Below are 19108 nucleotides of genomic sequence, written 5' to 3'. Positions count from 1 at the left end.
AAGATAAATAACGTAGGGATAAAATATAGGGAATCTGCACTAACTAACCAAAAACGCTCGGTCAAACAGGTAAGTTTTTAACTGTGATTTAAATAAATGGATGGAACCAGAGGTGCGAATAGAAGCAGGAAGATTGTTCCACAGGCTAGGCGCTGCAGAGCAAAAGCATGGTCACCTCTGGTATTTAGCCGGGATCTAAGCTGCACTAAGAGTAATTGTCCTGATTGGGGATATATGGACTAAAGAGTTCAATGAGGTAGCACGGCGCAGTATTGTTCATGATTTTAAAGGTAAGCAACAGAATTTTAAACTCAATGCCGTGTTTGACAGGGAGCCAATGCCAATGATAGTGAACATTCATAAGTATTGTGCCAAACCCCTGTACAGTGAAATCGACAGGAGAGAATCTGAATATGTTTTGCTTCTTATGTATATTCTTATGTATATATTTTATTGCTATTTTCATCCTGTTTAATCAATTATCACTCTCTGAACCAAGAACTGAAACATTCCTGACTTGCATTGCAATTGCACACACCTGCTGCTATATATATATTTTTAGTATTCTTTTAGCACTATTTATATTATTATATTACTATTTATTATCTTATTGTTAGGGCTGTTTTTGTTTTTGTTGTGCATCTGCACCTTATTGTTGTCAATGCCTACGCATTTTTTTGGGACAGTGTGAAACGTAATTTCAATTCCTTTGTATGGCAAGTACATTTGAAGAAATTGACAAATAAAAGTATTCTATTCTATTCTATTCTATTCTATTCTTATCACATCAAGAAATGTATTTTTATTAAATGTATCAATTTCCACACCATCTATGTGCACTTGTACATCATTCTTACCGAATAACAAATTTTAGTTTTATGTAGATTTAATGATAATTTGGTCCTACCAAACTACTTTTTTTCCACATGTTTGAAGTGACCAGTTCCAGTGACTCTTTTTCCCTAGAATAAAAAATATTTGTTCCATCTGCAAATAATACTAATTTTAATACATCCAAGCATGATGAAGAATATTCCCAGCTTCACAAATTGTGTCCTGTCAGTTAAAGGTTTCACTTCAGAGCACAACAGCTCTTCTAAACTGAATACTGTTACAGTTTATATTATGACTGATTTTTGTCAGATGCTTGTGTAAGCATTTATTGTAATCTCCTTGATTTAGGCAGTTATTACCAATGATGTAGAATCAGAGAATGATAAGATATACCTTATGTTAAAAAGTGAGTTATGGCCCTCTGATTTATGACAATTGAAGCAATAAAGGAAGTAATAAAATATGTATGACAGTCATGTGTGGTTTGTATATGGCTCAGCTGCAGTGGAGGGCTGGAGCAGTGATTTCAGGGTGTGTCGGGGAGGCTGACCAGAACAAGCTGTTGACCATTTCTAATCATGTCTTCCCTATATGAGTAGGACACCAGGACCTGAATTAAGAGCTTTGTGTGGTGTGCAGAGTGGAGGGATGCAGCTGGAAAGCTGAGCAGCGATAAATATCATCAGTTGGAACAGCTGCAGGACCAGTCTAAGTGCCAGACAAAGGTGTTTGAAAGTGGCCCGGAGGACCGACCTTTTGCCTATGCCTGGTGGTGGAGGAGCATTTCTTTGCGGGGCTCCCCACAGAGACCGCAGAATGAGTCCACTCTCACTGGCCAGCCAGCCTGGATGCTGGCATAACACTGGCCAAGGAAAGCAGCGGGACATCTACAACCACTAGTCCAAGCTCTGAGGAAGATGCTCCAGGGTAGTGGCCAAAGTTGGCCACTAACCCGCTTGTCTGTGCTCTATTTGTACAGGTCACAGCAGCTACAGACACCACACCTCACTCACCGTGAGCTGAACAAGCGCCGAGGCAGCCGTGTTGGAGGTGTGGGCAACCCGGGCATGTCTACCAGCAGCCTGCTGTTCAAGATGGAGCAGATGTTTCGTGTTGCTGGCCCTCCAACAACCTCCCTCGGTCTGAGAGGGATGTACGGTGTACCAGTAAGGTTCCAAAGCGGTATACGCCAGGCCTTGGTGGACTTGGGCTGTACCCAGACCATGGCGAATGGCAGACCATCCCGAGCAGTGGTGCTGCACACAATTTCTGCAAAGAGTGTGGGGCAGGCACTGTTTCAGGTCATCTCCCGAGTCAGCGTCCCGAAAGAGATACTGACTGGCCAGGGCACATTGTTCATGTTTCATACACTAATAGAACTATACAAATGACTGGGAATTAAATCTGTTTGGACCAGTGTCTACCACCCTCAGACTGATTGGCTGGTGGACAGACTCAGTAAGACTTTAAAGTCCATGATTTGTAAGTTAATTCATGACGATGAGTGCAATTGGGTTCGCTGGTTAGACCCTCTGTTGTTTGCAGTGTGGGAGGTGCCCCACACCTCCATGGGATTTTCACCCTTTGAGTAACAAGAAGCCGCAGACGATGTTGGACCTTTAAAGTCTGTATCTTCTGGACCTCAGAGCTACACACATTGGGAAGACTATCACAGGGAAATTTGCTCCAGGCCCAGGAACATCAGTAGTGCATGTACAACAGAGGGGCTAGACTCATGCAATTTTCACTGGGACATAAAATGCCTGTATTACTCACTTCTTCTAGCTCAAAGTTACTGGACAAGTGTACTGGCCAAGTGGCAAGGGCCCTTAGCGATCACACGGCAAGTGGGGGGTGTAGACTAAGAAGTTGTACGGTCACACAGATATATCACCTCAACCTCCTTAAAGTATGGAGAGAGGCTGAAACCGCTTCTCTGGGAAACAGATGAGTTGGGATCGGAGGTGCCAAATACTCTACATCAGCTGGAAGTTGACAGGAAGTGAGCAAAAATAAAGCACCATGGATAAGGAGTGCCTGCCGATCTGGTGGTTGGTCAACTCCCTCCGTTATTACCTCCTGGGACGTTCATTCACCCTCTGCTCGGACCACGCCCCACTACAGTGGTTCCACCGCATGAAGGATGCCCATATCACCTGGTGGTATCTGGCTTTGCAGCCGGAGCAGAGTGTGGGAGAAGAGTGTCAGAGTGTCATGAGTGGGTGCTCAACCAAAGTGGAGAAAGAGACTGTCAGTAGTGTGTCTCTACAATAAAAAAGAAAATAAGAACGGACAGCGTGTACACTTGTGGTCCTTTTTCACACTGTGACAGGCTTGTCTTTATTCATTCACCGTCATCATTCCAGCCACTGTAGCCTTTTGAGTCTGATAATCCAGATCATTTTCAACTTTCTTCTTGTCTGTCCTGAATTTAGATTCATTTCATGTAGCCGTTTGATTTGTTCAGGAGAGATCAAATACATTTTGTGCATTTTTATTGTTATTATGATAATACATGTATGGAAACAGATTGTTATTTACTAATTGCACATATTGCCACCATGATAGGTAACACCGTAGTAAGAAGTAGTAGCATGACTCCATCTCACTTATTAGCCATCAGTCTGTTTTCCTTGTATCGTCTTATTTTTTTTATACTGGCAATCTGTAATAAGGATATTACCTTTTAAAAGGTTGATGCAGAGCTCGCTTGCATAAAATCTGGTGAGCATTCTTCTAATATAGCTGTGCGATTTCTCTGTGAGCTAGAGGTCAGTGTTTTCTGCAAAGCAAAGTGTCTTCTCAATCTTACTGACATATTTTTAAAATCATTTTTTCCTTGATAAGAAAACACAAAGCTCTTTCTTAGACAGTATCCCTGATCTCAGCCTCAGGTGCTCTGGACAGCTGGGTGTGAGGTCTATCAACAAATAACCGTGAGGTTAATTATTGATAGAATTATTGATATTGATTTAAAACTCTCAAATAAAAAATGTTAGTGTCCAGGAAATATTTGAGGAGCTATTATATTAATATGTTATTTATCACATGGGCTTTTGAATAACAGCATGTAAGTGTTGTTATGCTTGATTAATGACCATTGATCAAAGGCCATGAGTACCATTCACAGAGAGTTGGGGAATGGCTGCAATCTCAGCATTGTAAGATGGTGAAAGATGTACCACTAGGCCCCCTCCTCGATTCAAAGATGGTCTTTTACTTTTCACATAAATGCCCTGACTGATGAGACCGGGGAAGCAAAACTAAACATAATGCGACCAACAAACTAGAAATAAACTGAAATGCACTACAGGACGCTAAATTATAAAGTACTGACTTTATAGTTTGGCTTTAAGTGATCTCTTAAATAACCAGAAAGAATAATGAGTCTACAACCAGCTCAAAACGCTGGGTCAGAGATGCAGGACCATGACAAAAGGCTGTCCCTGTGATCTAAAATAAAAATCACAGAGGCATGAAAAATAAAAATCTTTGGCAAAGTAGGAAAATTTCCACTTTACTGTATCATAAGCACAGCAGGACACCGGCGTCTATTTTGATGAGCTCCGAATCTTCCTTGGTCAACGCAGAAGCTTGACATCTAGAGCGCCAGTGTGACGTCCTGAACTCCCCCACTGTCTGAGGGATACTAAACACCAAACCCTTTATCAGAAGGCCGTAAAAACATCTGTGTTTCTAATTTGTCGGGTAAAGCCACCCCCCGGTTTCTGGCTGGTACCACTTTGAAACTGCTTTATTTGTGCTTCAGGGAGGAGCTTCAGGTTGTGGCTCGAACCCTGAATAATGGTTATTGTCATTAGGTGAAATTCTGGCTGATGAGACCTGGGTTGGGCCACCTCTTTTTTAAATTGCTTTATTTGTGGTTCACCTCGGTGCTCAAAATGTCAGTCGAAGGTCTTGTCATTTGGCCCAGACTGGCTGCTGTGTGAAGATTCACCTGTCTATTCAGAGTCTGCTCCTGGACAGTCGACTCACATGGAGCTGTAGAATGTGTAAGTCTCACTTGGATTGTGATTTTCCTTTTTCGGATTAAATAAACACATAAAATGAGTTACAGACTTTCAACGGGTTTGCAGCCTCCAGCTGCACCCATCACCATCACCCTCTGTTGTCACAAAAGCAGCCGTTTAATGACAACAACCTGTTTACTATCATTTAACATATTTTCTCACACACAAACACACAGCCAACAGCTGTCTAAAAAGTGAAGACATCATTATGAATGAATGAATCATATTCTCAAACATAATATTCATAATGCTGTTCCATATGTTCATCATCATATTTTCATCATGTTGTTGTCAATTATACCCAGGTATGATATATAATAATTGTATGACATGTCATTAACATTATAACTGTCATAAATCTTTATTACTTCCTTTATAACTTCCCTTGTCATAAATCATAGGGCCATAGCTCACATAATGTATACATTATTACTCTCTTTTATCCTCTTTTAAGCATTAGTTAGAATTAATCTCTGGCTCTCTTCCATCTTTTTTCCTGCCTTTAACACCCAAAAGGCTACACTATTTGGCTGCATTGACACACAAGAACATGTCTTTTTAAGGAAAGCTTGTTATGATGATTGGTATAAAGTATAAAGCTGATATAGTAACAGGACCGTGTTGATTGTCTTGACGCATGCTCAATCATCCACGTAAGGAAATCTCCCAAAGTTGATTCTGTTCATCTGGATGTAGCATTTTCAGTCTGAGAAATGTTTCATCACTCATCATCTGGGCAAGAAGGATTTCTTATCTAGAGTTGCATGCTTTGTTGTGTTTTAATGTCGAGTATATTTTAGTGTTGTATGCTTTTATTGTGTTTATTGGATCTTCTTCCGGAGAGACTCCGCCCCCTGCTTTCCCTAAGTAGACACAGGGGACAGAAATCAATCAGGCCTCTCTTGATGGCTGCGGCCAATAAGATGGTCTGGCAGGTCAGAGAAGACACGTGTGGCTGGATGCAGATGAGAAGGAGAGAGCAATGGAGTAGCGTGACGGCAGGCGCAGCCACAGGAGGGCCTTCGGTCCATGGATGGCAGACTTCGCCCAGGTGGCAGCAAGACACCAGCTAAAACACTTTAGCCACAGAGCAGCGGTGGGCGGAGTTTAGAGCTCTGCCCTCGCGGGGTAAATCCCGTTGTAGAAATGTATAAAGACATCCCTGGTACAGGATGGGTGACTGCTGCTGCTTCACTGTGTTTAGCGGAGCGGAGTGGTGGAGGACACTACTGGAGGGCGCTGTCGGCCTGGCCCCACTGGTGGAGTTCGGTGGACTGTTATCAGCCTTAAGTGTGGCGGAGACTGATTGGGACTGTTGCGGAATGGACCTTTATTGTGTTTAGTTTTATGTTCTTTTAATTATTCTTTCCCCTGATCAGGATACATTTTTATGCTGTAAATAAAGTATGTATTTTATTAATTACTTTAACAAGATTTTACTTGTCTTTCTGGTCCCGTGATCATCCCCTGCTGCTCTTCCCGGGGTTCCCTTCTAACTTATACCCGTGACACATCCAAGTGACTTGGACTTGGATCCCACCCTTAAAGTAAATTTACAAAATGAGTGAAACTAGCACCACTGGCAAACAGTGGCCTGTGTGCGGTCAGTTCCTTGATCATTGATATGTAAATTGTCATGACCACTGACCAACAAGGGAGTTTTTCCTTCCCATTGTCGGCAAAGAGCTTGCTCAGAAGGGGTCATATGATTGTTGGGGTTTCCTCTTTTTTGTATTACTGTAGGGTTTTACCTTACAATATAAAGCGCATTAAGGCACCAGTTGTTGTGATTTGTTGCTATATAAATACAACTGTAGTAAATTGAGTTGAATTGAATAGTTTTCACTCCCTGTGACCCCATGTCTTTATGTGATGTTAATTTGTAAACATGTGGGAGTGAGGGTCACGACACATGGCTGCCTCTCTCTGAACCTGGTTCTGTCTGAGGTTTCTTTCTGTTAATACACAGTTTTCCCTTACCACTGTCACCAAGTGCTTGTTTATAAGTTGTCTGATTGTTTTGTGTGGGTGTTTTTTTTTGTTTTTTTGTTTTTTTACATATTCAAATAAATTTGAATTTAATCATAGAATTTGTCTAAATTGGTTTTTGAACCATTTTTCTGGGATTTTAGAGAATTGTGTAAGTAGAGAAACAGCAGTACAACTGCAGCAATCTTCATTTTGTTAAGAACTTTACCAGTTTCAATGAAACACTAAAATAATCTCTAAATTTAACAGGACACTAGATGTGAATTGATAGAAGCAAAGGTACTCTGAAAAACCAGCTTGCAAATGTGCACACAGACATATACACACTTTGAGCAACAGCTAAATGTGAACACTTGTCTCCTGGCCTTTAATGGAAAGTAATATCCACACATCGTGTTTCAATCCTGAACACAGTAAATTTAAATTCCTTTCATAAATGAATTATAAAACTACTACAAATCGAACTGCATTTTTTACAACGTAAATGTAGCTTCAGTGAAACCACATTCTTTAATTTCAGCGACCAGAATGCGTTAACATGTGCTCCATATTGCATCACCTCAGTTGGCATCTGCATTTTCTTCAGCATTGTTGAATTTCTGATGGAAGTGAACCTGAATTGAGATTATAATTTATACCACTGGGCTCTGGAAAAAGACACAATGAAACATGGAACAAGTTAGAATATTCACAGTAACTTTAAGCTCTTAATAACTGAAGAGTGCTGAGGAGAACTGTCATCGTTACATTTATTAAGATACAGAAAAAAAGGAGGACAGTTAAAGGAAATATTTTCTGTTATCTCAAGAAAGCAGACAGCAGAAGAACCCATGTGTGCAGCTGTGCTTTGCTATTTTCTGCACGATTGAGTGATAATAGTTCTAATGGGAAATGAGTACTTTTAGCATCTCCACATGGAAAGTTAGTACAAATCCCTGTGTCACAGTCTACTGGTTACTTGTTGAAGACTGTAAATATGTCACTTTTACTGGCATGTCCCTTTAAAAAAAAAACAACCTATATATTAAGGGGGACCTTAGGGGCTGCGACAACTCAGAGGGATAACACTTTTCAGCCTCCCCAGGAAGTCTATGTCAGGGTGCTGGCATAGACTTTGAATACGTGACCAGTTCTATATGTGTTTTGTGCATTTGGAGGAAGCATTCAACGGCATCCCCTGTAGTACCCAGTGGGAGTATGTGGTGGTGAGACTAACAAAGCTTCCACTTTGGTGGCCTCAAAATCTCATCTCTGCTTTTTGCAGATGATGTGGTTCTGTTGGCTTCATTAGGTGGTGGCCTCCAGTTTGCACCGGAGCAGTTTGCAGCCAAGCTGGTATGAGAACTAGCAGCTTCAAGTCTGAGGCAATGGTCTCCAGCAGGAAAAAGGTGGAGTGCTCACTTCAGCTCAGGGACGAGTTGCTGCCCCAAGTGGAGGAGTTTAAGTCTCCGGGACTTGTTCACAAGTGAGGGGAGAGGGACAGATTGGGGTATAGCGACTACATTGATAGTGACTGAAAGAACGAGATTGCAGATACAAGCAGTGGAAATGAACTGAGAGATGAGTTTGGCCATTCGAGAGGAGCTCAGAGTAGAGCCACTATTCCTCTGCATTGAAAGGAGCCAGTTGAGGTGGTTTGGCTATCTGACTAGGATGCGTGCTGAACAACTCCCGGGTGAGATGTTCTGGGCATGTCCCACTTGGAGGAGGCCGCGGGTCAGAATCAGGACACGCTTGAGAGATTATATCTCTCGGCTGGCCTGGGAATGTCTTAATGCTCCCCCAGATAAAATGGAGGAGGTGGGTGGGGAGAGGGGGCCTGGGCTTTTCCTCCTCCCCCCACATCCCAGTCCCAGATAAGTGGAAGAAAATGGATGGATTATTATGATTATTCATTTTTTGCTAGTGTATTGTTATGCTTTCTTTTATCTTTCTTTATGAAATAGACCTTACCTTCATAGCATTCAGGGATCATGAGCCTTCCATCGATGCACTGCGTTGACACAGAATATCCACATTTCCTGGCGTTGTTCATGCACCAGACAGAGACAATATCTTTGTGGAAGACTTTGTTGGGTTTAAAGTCTTCAATCCACATTTTATTCCCTTTGTAAAGTATCCTCCCTTTATCTATTCCAATCTTACAAGGAGCTGTAAGTTACAAGAAGGAGAATTAAAAAATACAAGAGATGAAGGTCTCCGTTCAACTAATATAATCTCCTAAAAAGCGCAGCTCTTTGAAAATAAAGTGTGGTTTAAAAGATGTGATATTGGCTACAGTCCTACCCTTGCAGGATGGCTTCTCAGACCAAGTTCCATCCTGCTGGCAAACAATCTGCAGACTTCCCTCCACTATATAATCTCCAGTGCAGCCATATTTGATGGTCTCCAGGTAGTCAAAGTCTCTCTGGTCATTGGTTGACATGTAGCCTCTATCAATGTTCTCTGGTAGAGAGCAAGTCACCCCTGTAAAGGAGCAATTTCAGTAGACTGCTTAGACGACAATATTAATGTAGCTAGGCTTCATGCTGTCTTTCATAGCTCTGCATCATTATGACCTTTTTACTGGAGAGGAATATTTTACTTTACAGCTAAGAAGGGAGAAAATTCCAAAATCTGTCCAAATGTATTTAGATTTATAGTATTTTTCCTCAGATTTCACATTATTCTCAGTGAACAAACAGAACCACGAGTTGTCCATTAACTGCATATTTGATCATTCATCCTGTCCTGAATTGAAAAGATACTTATTCAATCAACAACTATACTTCTACTATGCTTGTTATGATCTAATTATGGAGTATGATAGAGACGCTCATACTTTTTAAAGTATGATTTTTAAAGTTTTCAGAACTAAATGGGAGATGTTTCAGCTTTATCCTAAGTTTAATCAATCTACTGTTACTGACATAAATACTAAACTCTAATCCTCAGCTTTTTAACAGTTTGAAATTGTGACACGTCAAAGCTAACACATATATTTTTGGGCTTTCTTTTAGTTTGAAGGGATGGTTGTGTTCAGTAAAATACATCTGCAGTGCCGCTGTAGCTTTTACATCCTCACGTACGTCGACATTTGGGTGTCTTGGTCCAGGTGCCACTGGTCGTGCACTCTGCCGTTGCATCACCGAAAAGTGCGTATGGAGGCAGGCATTTGTAAGTCCCCGTGATGCCGTAATCAGTGGTGTTCCCTCTAACCCTGGTGTTGTAAACAATCATCCCAAACTCTGGGATCGGAGGAAGACCACAGGTCATAGCTGCGACAGGAGAGACACAATGAGTGAATTTAGATATGTATCGTTACATGAAATTGTAAAGTGTCTTACCTAATTACTTATAACTTGTGCCTGTTTTAGAGTATGTAATAATTTGCATGGCCTTCTACAGCTCGGCCCACTCAGTAAATTCTTGTTTCTCATCAATTTTATTTCTGAATGTCATAGATATAAAAACATATAAACAGTACGAAGGAAGAACAACTGCATATTCCAGATAGCTGTAACATATATTTATATACATCAAATACAATTTTAATAAATAAAGAAATAAATATATTTTCTCTTTGTGATTCTGTACCTATGCATTCTGGTACAGGTGAGCTCCATGTTCCATTGGCTTGGCAGACAGAGGTGCTGGATCCAGACAGTATATACCTATGCAGTGCAATATTATTCATTAAGTTAATGCTTAAAATGTTTAATCACATAATAACTCAAAAATGTTAAATCTATTTGAATGCAAAGGCTGACTGAATGTTTGATTGCTATTTACTAAACATGCATTTTCCACTAGACAGTATTTTGCACCTCATTAGAAGTTCTTTATTTGCACGCCAAAAAACCAAAGCGTTAGCGAGAACAAAGTGCCCGATAGATTAAGGAAACAAATTTGTCTTTAAATGGCGCATCAAAAACAGCAGCTGGTTATACATCTACTTTTACTGCATATTATGGAGTCTTATTACTCTTGGTTTGTGGTGTATGTGCAAAGATATGGTGTGGTGTACGATGTCACACAATAAAATTTGACAAGATGCTCTTCCTTTACCCTTCCTGACAAGTATAGTTGATCGTACTCTGGTAGACAGTATCCTCGTAGTATAAGTCTCCATTAGGTGGGGAATCAGGATAAGGACACAGCTTTGCTGCAAGAAACAATATGTTCATGATAAGTTTCGGTATTTATTTGTTGAAGAATAATGTAAACAGAAAAAGATTTGCATTCTGTTCTTTCATGAAACCATCAAATACTGGTCCCACTGTATATAGTCTAACCTTTTCATTATTTAAACGTTTTAAATTATATAATATATATTACAACATAAGAACAAACATGAAGCGTGTCAATTAGTAGTATTAGAAAATGTTACAGTTAAAATTAGGTTACTCTACAAAAAATAGAAAAAACACTCCTTCTAGAGCAAATTGAAACATATTAGTAATATTTGCACTTATTACAGTTTCCTTTAAATTATTCTGCAAAAGTGTTGTTATTAAGGAGACAATTGACTTGAAAATCTTAAATGCGTCATGAAAGATGATGAATTTATGTTGATATTAAGTTACAATACAAGGCAATCAGTTCCAAGATGTTAATTTCTCACAAAAAAAATGGAGACCCACGCTTGCACAGAAATTTAGTGGCTGTCCACGCTCCACTGGTAGTGCAAACAATTGTGCGAGGGCCTGAGATGGGGGTGTATCCGTCTTTGCAGGACAGCGCTAACTCCACACCAGGGTCAAAGAACATCTGGTCCACAGCCACATTGATGTTGGCATTCAGCTGAGGTCTGCGACATCCTTTGAAAACAAAATGATTTATTAAGAAGTGTATGCACTCTGTCAAGTTAACTGAGGGTTTATATATTATTACATTTGCAAAATATCTAACACTAAGCCTTACAGCACTACAAAGTGAACACCAGCATTTTCCCATAGAAATGAATTATTCACATATAATTATGGAAACGTATTTTTACTAAAAAAAAAAAAGTCTTCGGATTATCAAATAATATTAACTGTCTGTGCTAAACAAATATTGCTACTTTAGAGAAGCAGTATTCACTTGAAAGTATTGTTTTTTTGCATATGAAGCTCAAAAACACTCATTTATGATCGTACTTCAGTAACTGATTACTGATTGATTTCCTTATAACTAAAAAACCCAAATATTTTACTTCTGTGACAATCATTAACATAAAAACTGCACTACAAAAGTACATTTCTTTAAAACAAGGCTATTGCGATGATGTGATCCTAAAAACAGAAAACAGTGAAATGAAAAATGTATATACAGTCAAGACATATGATATCAAAAAAACAAGAAATAATACCCTTGGCAGATGTCACGGTGCTAAAAAACAGAACTGGAAACAGCAGAAGCAAAGTCAGCCATCGTTCCATCTTTTGTCGAAATGTTCAGATGTTCTTCAGTACTTTCCTGTGGCCTCTGGTTCAAATACTGACTCGCTCTGTTGCTGCTGTTTGTATTTCTCTAGAGTAAATAGATAAGAGCGACATGAAGTAACTGCTTACTGCCTATCTTTGTTTTGTTTTCTGTATTTTGCTCGCTATCTGCAGTTACAGATTGTGATCCTTGTGACCTTTTACTGGAAGTAACAAACCGGACAAGTGGACTTTCCCTTGTTGCCACGATTGTTGCCCAACGCTGCAACCTTTTTTACATTCCTGTGTCACCATTTTGTAGCGGATAAATTACTCTGCAGAGCTTAATGCAATGCCTTGGGACAAGAGTCACCACAGGCAGGAGACAATCAGAAAAATATATACTGAATCTAAGTTGGATATGTTTTTTTTTTTTCATTTATGTTACCAGCTGATGAAAAATTGTAGAGTTTGAACCGTTTTCAGTATCTGAAGTTTGGCATGCAACAAAAAGTTTGAGAAACATTAGCACAAGTGAGTCAGAGATGCCTTAGAACATAGGAATGCCTTAAAATCAATCATTGCTGACAAATTTCTGCACTCACCTATGTCACCATTGCTCATGGTGTCCATGCTTGATGTCTTATACAACAGTATAAAGAAAATCTGTCTTACTGAGCTAAAACTCAAGAGAAATTTGAATCTATGTAGAAAGAGACACATTTCTCAAATAGAATCTAAATTAGTGATTGTGAGGATCTATGTTACTGTAAACCAAAGCCAGAAACATTGTATGAGCAGCTACAGTTTTAATATCAATGCCCGAACTCAAATGAATTGAAATAAAGTAGCACACTAATTCAAATGAAACTGCGCGATTTTCTTCACAAAGAAGTAATAATAGAGCCACACAGCATCTCATCACTGAATATTTTATCAACCCTATTACATGTTCAAGCTTTCAAGTCCATTTAAATTCATTTTTATCACAAGTGGGACTAAAGTGGCATCAGCACGAGTGTGGGTTGTTCACTCCCTGATATCGCATTTGAGTAGCTAAGGTCAAACGGAGAATCGACTAACATAAAAAGGTGTGAATTGGCTAAACTAAATCTCCTGGGGAAAGTTGTCAGTTGGACACTGCAATTATGTCAGCCTCTCTCATGTTAATAGCTTTTTATTAGCCACGAGCTCTCTGAGCTATACTTTGTATAGCCGTCATCTGGTTAGGAAGTTTAAACTTTTGAATGAGCCATTTCTCACAAGTTTAGCATATCTGACTGAAATGTGAAAATCATTAACGCACGTAGTTTAAATCTTCATATTTCATAGCAAAGTCTGGCCTGTGTATGGCTACGGATACAGTGTGTTAATAAGTGTTAATAAGTGTTAATGAATGCACACTTTCATGACTGACCAATGATATTTTATTATCAGTTGAATACAAGAAAACAGACAATGCCATTTAAAGATAGCGGCTTCCATCAACGTGTGATTGTAACGTTTCCTGGACTTGAAGTTGGGGGAGAAGCACACATCGTGATTTCTGATGGAAGCGTTTTTGGCCTCAAGTTGTAATCCATCCTGCCTGGTTCTAAAAATAAAAGTGTGTGTGGGGGGGAACAAGACAGAAACAAATATATTACTGCAATCTTTGAACATCTTCATTTGACTGCATGGGCTTTCTAAAAACATCTGGAAACCATGTGACAGGAGTATTATTTAATTGTTTGGGGGGTTTTACAAAAAAATGTAATGGGTTGTTTAAAGTGAAAGCATGCGAGGCCGAACATGTTCATCACGAGCCCAGTTAACATAAAATAAACAAGTTTTGAACAACCTACATGTCACAAAGGAAGAAGAAAGAAAGTGAAACTGCTCTTTGATTTTCTTTTTTGGGTTTTTTTTTTACTCTTAGGGACCTGAACACCACCAAAGCTACAACTGCTTGAAAGACATTTAGTGAGTTAACAGGAACTCACCCTCGAAGCATCCTGGGATGGGCAGGTTTCCATCATTACAAGTGGTGGCCACAGGGTAGCCACATTTGTCAGTTTTGTTCAGACAATAGAAGGCGACATGTTCTCCATGGAGGACTCTGTTTGGTTTCAAGTCTCCAATCCAGATCTTCTTGCTGTTATAGAAAATACGGCCTCTTTTGATGCCAACTGTGCAGGGAGCTGGGTGAACAAACAGAGCAGCTGAAGCATTTTCACTGGACGTTACAAATCCAGTCTGTGGCTTATAAAGAGAGTGCTACATGCTGAGACACCAACTTATTTCTCGTTAGGGTGAGAGAGCGGACACTCATGAACACAAACAAGCTGAACCTATCAGAAATGTTTTGGAATAGTTTAAGATGAGGCTAGAATTTCAGCCTGAGGGAAGATCTTGTTTTCCTATGACTCACCCCTGCAGACCGGCTTTGATGACCAGTTTCCTGTGTTTTGACACTGTATTTCATCCCGACCTTCCAGAACATAGTGCTCACTGCAGGCATACCTAACCTTCTCCTTGTAGCCATGTTGTCTCATCACAGCAAAGGTGATGATGCCATTCAGTATGTTTGTTGGAATTGGGCAGCTCACGTCTAGAATAAGGTTTTGAATAGGAATTAAACAGTTACCAGCAATTTCATAAAAAAACCAAAAACATTTTAAATAAAAAAAATGGAAACAACATTTAGAGCAACAAAATTTTCCAGTTTTTTGTGAAGATCCAAAACAAAAGTAGACGTCTGCATACCTCGACACACCGGCGGTTCAGTTACGCCTCCATTAGCCATGCAGAATCCTCTCTCATAGCTTGGTGCTTTAGGTGGATTACACTCATATGTCCAAGCTTGGCCATACTTAGTTGTGGTTCCAGTCAATGGCTTATCGTGAACAATCCTACCATCGCTTGGTGGCTTGGGCAGAGGACAGTTCACAGCTTTAAGGAGAAAAAGAGGCCCGATTAGAGTCACATTGACAAAAGTTGAATTCGTTTTCTCTCAGCTTAATTTAGTGTACGATGTGCATTGGTTGTTCTCTTTGCTGTCCATTAAACATTAATGGTTTGATTTTCGCTCTGTACATTTTCCTGGATTACCTTTGCAGAGAGGTAGTGGATGGCTCCAGGTGTTATCATGTAAACATCTGGTTTCATTGCTTCCTATTAAGACATACCTGATGACGAAAAGTTCTCAGATATATTAACTGCAAACACAACTGTGTTTTGGGGTTTCATTCTTGCCGTCGCTCTTACCCATCATCACATGTGAAGTTAAGCACGCTCTTGAATGGTACTTCTGTCCTCCCCTTTGCAAACGGTTGCAGAGGTCTTGGGATCTGGCACATCTTAGCTAGAAAAATATGTCACAATATGGACAGCAGTGAATATTCTGTGGTTACAGAATATTATAAGCTGCAGGATATTAAAGCAGCTATTGCTGATTGTGTCTAAGACATATTCAGGAGGTCCCACGGCCTAAAACCACGATTTTTACTCACGAGAACATGCCAGGTTTGCCTGTGTCCATTCTCCTGTGGCAGTGCAGGTTATCCTGGCTGATGGTGTCCTTGAAGGCAAGTACCCCTGTTCACACGTGAGAGTCACCTCTTCTCCAACCTCATACACACGTTTTAGTGTTGAAGAATCAATCCCATCAGTGGTCGGAGGTCTGCTACATACTGGTTAAAGATCAGGCATAGAAATGGTCACGTTTTGCAACTAAACATTAAACTTTGTATTTTTTTAAAATATAACACTGCACTAAAACTCTGGGATCTATTATTCAGATAATGAGGCTTTCAACTGTAAAAACGTCACACAATAAACACACATGCATGAAATGCACAAATTAAATCATGAACAGCACGATCATTGACAGAAAGTCAAACGAGATATCTCGCAGCACATAACTCATAACAAATCTGTTTAATGCTAAAACACAAATGGTATAAATGGAGCAGTTATCCTCCTTCACTTTACCTTTCACTGATGTTACAGTTGTGTATAAAGCTACTTGGCTGAGGAGCAACAAAGCCAAAGCTGGAGACATCTTCCTGGGTTTGAAGACTCTCAGTGTTCCTGCAGATGTGTAAGGATGAGGATCAGGAGGGCTCCTGAGTAACAGGAGCGTGATAGCTCTGTCCAATCAGATGCTAGAGTAAACCCCTATTGATTGAGCACAAAGGTCGAAACTGTTGTATATTTACCTAGAGTTGATTGATAACTTTGATTTGTTACAAGAGCAATCAGCAGACACAAAGAATTACATGAACTCACAAGAACTTAACATAAAAACTTTGCTGTGCAAAGAATTGTCAATGAATAAACGTAAACAATCTTATTAGGAATGCATTTTTGCTCCAATAAAGCAGAGAGCAAATAGTTACCATGATAATGCCAACAACACAAGCACATTTAACTGCACGTGTTCTAGTTTGAGTTGACTAAAAGTTGTCCTTTAGCTCAATGAATTTAGAAAATTGTGGATTATATCAGCATACAAAAGGAGATTACTTCTAAAAAAAAAAAAAAGAGGAAACTTTGTGACCTGCAGGACCATAATCAGTGAAATTATGCAAAACCTAAGTGGGTCAGAGGATTTGTTGATTGCCAGCAATGTCATGTGTCCTTCATGGACGAATCAAAGTATTCAGATAGGCTCCGCTGATTTATCGTAAATCAAATTACTCAGGAGGTCTCAGTTTTTACAGGGATCCCTTAATATTCTTGAAACACTTAACCATACACTTACTACTATACTGTTCACACTCTTAAATGCCTTTGGAGCTATTTTTATTTCAAAACTTTTCAACCTGAATACTTCAGACAAATGAGACTCATGTGACAAAAGCACAGACAATATGCTTTTATTACTGATAGCGTGGCTATGGGAAGAACATTAGATCTGCCAACCTAATTAAATTTAGAAGAAGAAGAATAGAGATAGCAGTGCTGTACCGCAGGTCAATGGACCATAAAGGAATTGGTAAACTCAGAGAAGTCTGACAAATAGCAAGCAATTCAAAACAATCCATGCAGCTGTGACCAAATGCTTCATATGGGAACAAATAGCCGAGCTGAAGCAAATAGCATTAGTAAAATCTGCAAAATGGAGAGTCCAGTGAGAGACATATTTATAACTCCAATCACAGAATTTGAGTGAAATCTTAAGCACATTATTAGAGAGCTTAGATGAGAAACTGTGCTTTATTAACCAAGTGAGAAATCGGTCTCCTGGTGCTCAGTAAATCCCACAAATGATAATATCAACACGTTCTGCACAAATTGTGCTGCAATTTGATTCAAAGCAACATGAAAATAACGGATTCAAATGTAAGCTGTGTGGTGTGATCAGTGTCATTATCTCTTTGTCCTCAGTACTTTTCCACACGACCTGTGAAATCTGACTGCGTGCAGTATGGCGTGCCAATGTAACCGGTGTGATTCTGCGTTGTGTCTGATAAAAAAGGTAAAAGAAAGAAAGACCTCCAAGTAAATAATTTGCCCACTCCAGCTCCTCTCCCACAGGGGAATTGTAGAAAAAGGGGCTGGCATTTATTTTTACATTAAACATAAAATATGCATTTACACGTAACATATTTGACATAAGATAAAACAAAAACAACATGAAATCTGACATACCTGATAAAAAAGGTAAAAGAAAGAAAGACCTCCAAGTAAATAATTTGCCCACTCCAGCTCCTACGACCAAATACAGACAGTGGGGAAGAGGATTAGCTCAACCCACCACAGCTCCCAAGCTAGCAAGGAATACATATTCATGCTATCATTTATGGCGCCTAAAACACATTTATGACACACACATACTACACACTTATAACATCTTACAAAAACAGGCTCAATAATGACAATAACTGAATTAAAATCGCAATCATAAACATCAGGGTGGTTAAATATGAATTATGTGTGCTTTAAGGTGCTGGAAAGAAATGACACCCACCTCTCCCACAGGGGAATTGTAGAAAAAGGGGAGAGGCAAAAGGGGTACACTGTATTTATAGTATTGCACCAAAGAAGAAGAAAAGAATGAGGAGGGGCTCTAACTGATAATGAACACAACTACAGGCTTGGAGGTCCTAAAAGTCAGGTATAAAAGGAGAAGTTTGGGGGTTTAGAACACATTTTGTGTAATTATAACAATGTTATTTATGACTCTGTTACACCAACCCTAACAGACTTTTTACATGTGTTGATCAAAATCCCCAATCGTGGTTATTTTATGCTGTCTCTAAAGAGGGCACAGACAATACTTCTGAAGACAGGCAAAATAATCATCTAATTTCTTCTGACTTGACGACAAGGATGAGTATGCAGATTATCAGTGCCTGAAAGAATGGATCTGTCTACAAGCGAGTCACCGTGAGCAAAACTCTCGATTTTCCTACTTTTTCTACACACCATGCGAGAATATGTATTGCGCTACTTTCTCCACGCGATGACGCCCCATCCTAAATTCCTGCTGTGGGATCAGGGGCCTCCTCCCACCCACAGCAGAACCTGTTGGGTGACATCAGCCCGAGAGGAAAGGAGGAAGAAGAGCGGAGCCGCGTCAAAGTCCGCAAAGAAACCAGGAAGTTCATCTTCAAAATAAAAACGTTAATCGAAGAAAACGAGTCAATGGCTGAATTGTTGAGCTCTTAATTTAGTGCCTAACTAACCAACCAACCTTCTTTTTTAAATTCATGCTTATAATTTAAATGCTGAAGTCTTTCATAGGGAGCTAAAAAAAATAAAGATAGAAGTGGTTAATGAATGTAATCCACGTTGATCTGCGTTTAACAGAGTGGATATGCAGAGTGGTTTCACTGGCTCTTTTTCATCATTTGAAAGGTTGTGTGTGTTGCTTTCGTGTATTGT

The 19108-nt window shown here is 39.7% G+C and overlaps 2 protein-coding genes across 2 annotated transcripts; both read right to left on the bottom strand.

Moving 5' to 3' along the window:
• Positions 1 to 7212: 7212 nt before the first annotated feature.
• LOC309707700 (beta-2-glycoprotein 1-like) lies at positions 7213 to 12293 on the bottom strand. Its single transcript, XM_082535184.1, has 8 exons — positions 12187 to 12293; positions 11477 to 11653; positions 10902 to 10998; positions 10431 to 10507; positions 9923 to 10111; positions 9141 to 9320; positions 8808 to 9005; positions 7213 to 7501 (listed from the first exon to the last, which is right to left on the bottom strand). Exons 1-8 carry the CDS (start codon positions 12254 to 12256, stop codon positions 7437 to 7439), a joined length of 1053 nt encoding a protein of 350 aa, XP_082391310.1. The 5' UTR covers positions 12257 to 12293; the 3' UTR covers positions 7213 to 7436.
• Positions 12294 to 13704: 1411 nt separating this feature from the next.
• On the bottom strand, positions 13705 to 18748 carry LOC309709011 (beta-2-glycoprotein 1-like). The gene is made up of 9 exons (XM_082537433.1): positions 18650 to 18748; positions 16211 to 16309; positions 15730 to 15909; positions 15485 to 15581; positions 15329 to 15405; positions 14984 to 15169; positions 14649 to 14828; positions 14221 to 14418; positions 13705 to 13832 (listed from the first exon to the last, which is right to left on the bottom strand). The coding sequence occupies exons 1-9, from the start codon at positions 18696 to 18698 to the stop codon at positions 13723 to 13725; spliced, it is 1176 nt and encodes a 391-aa protein (XP_082393559.1). The 5' UTR covers positions 18699 to 18748; the 3' UTR covers positions 13705 to 13722.
• Positions 18749 to 19108: the final 360 nt, after the last annotated feature.

This window comes from Aulonocara stuartgranti (assembly GCF_965226115.1).
Source record: "Aulonocara stuartgranti genome assembly, chromosome: 6".
NCBI classification, from domain to species: domain Eukaryota; kingdom Metazoa; phylum Chordata; class Actinopteri; order Cichliformes; family Cichlidae; genus Aulonocara; species Aulonocara stuartgranti.
Note: the sequence above shows the minus strand (reverse complement) of the source record. Positions and strands in the feature narration are given on the sequence as shown.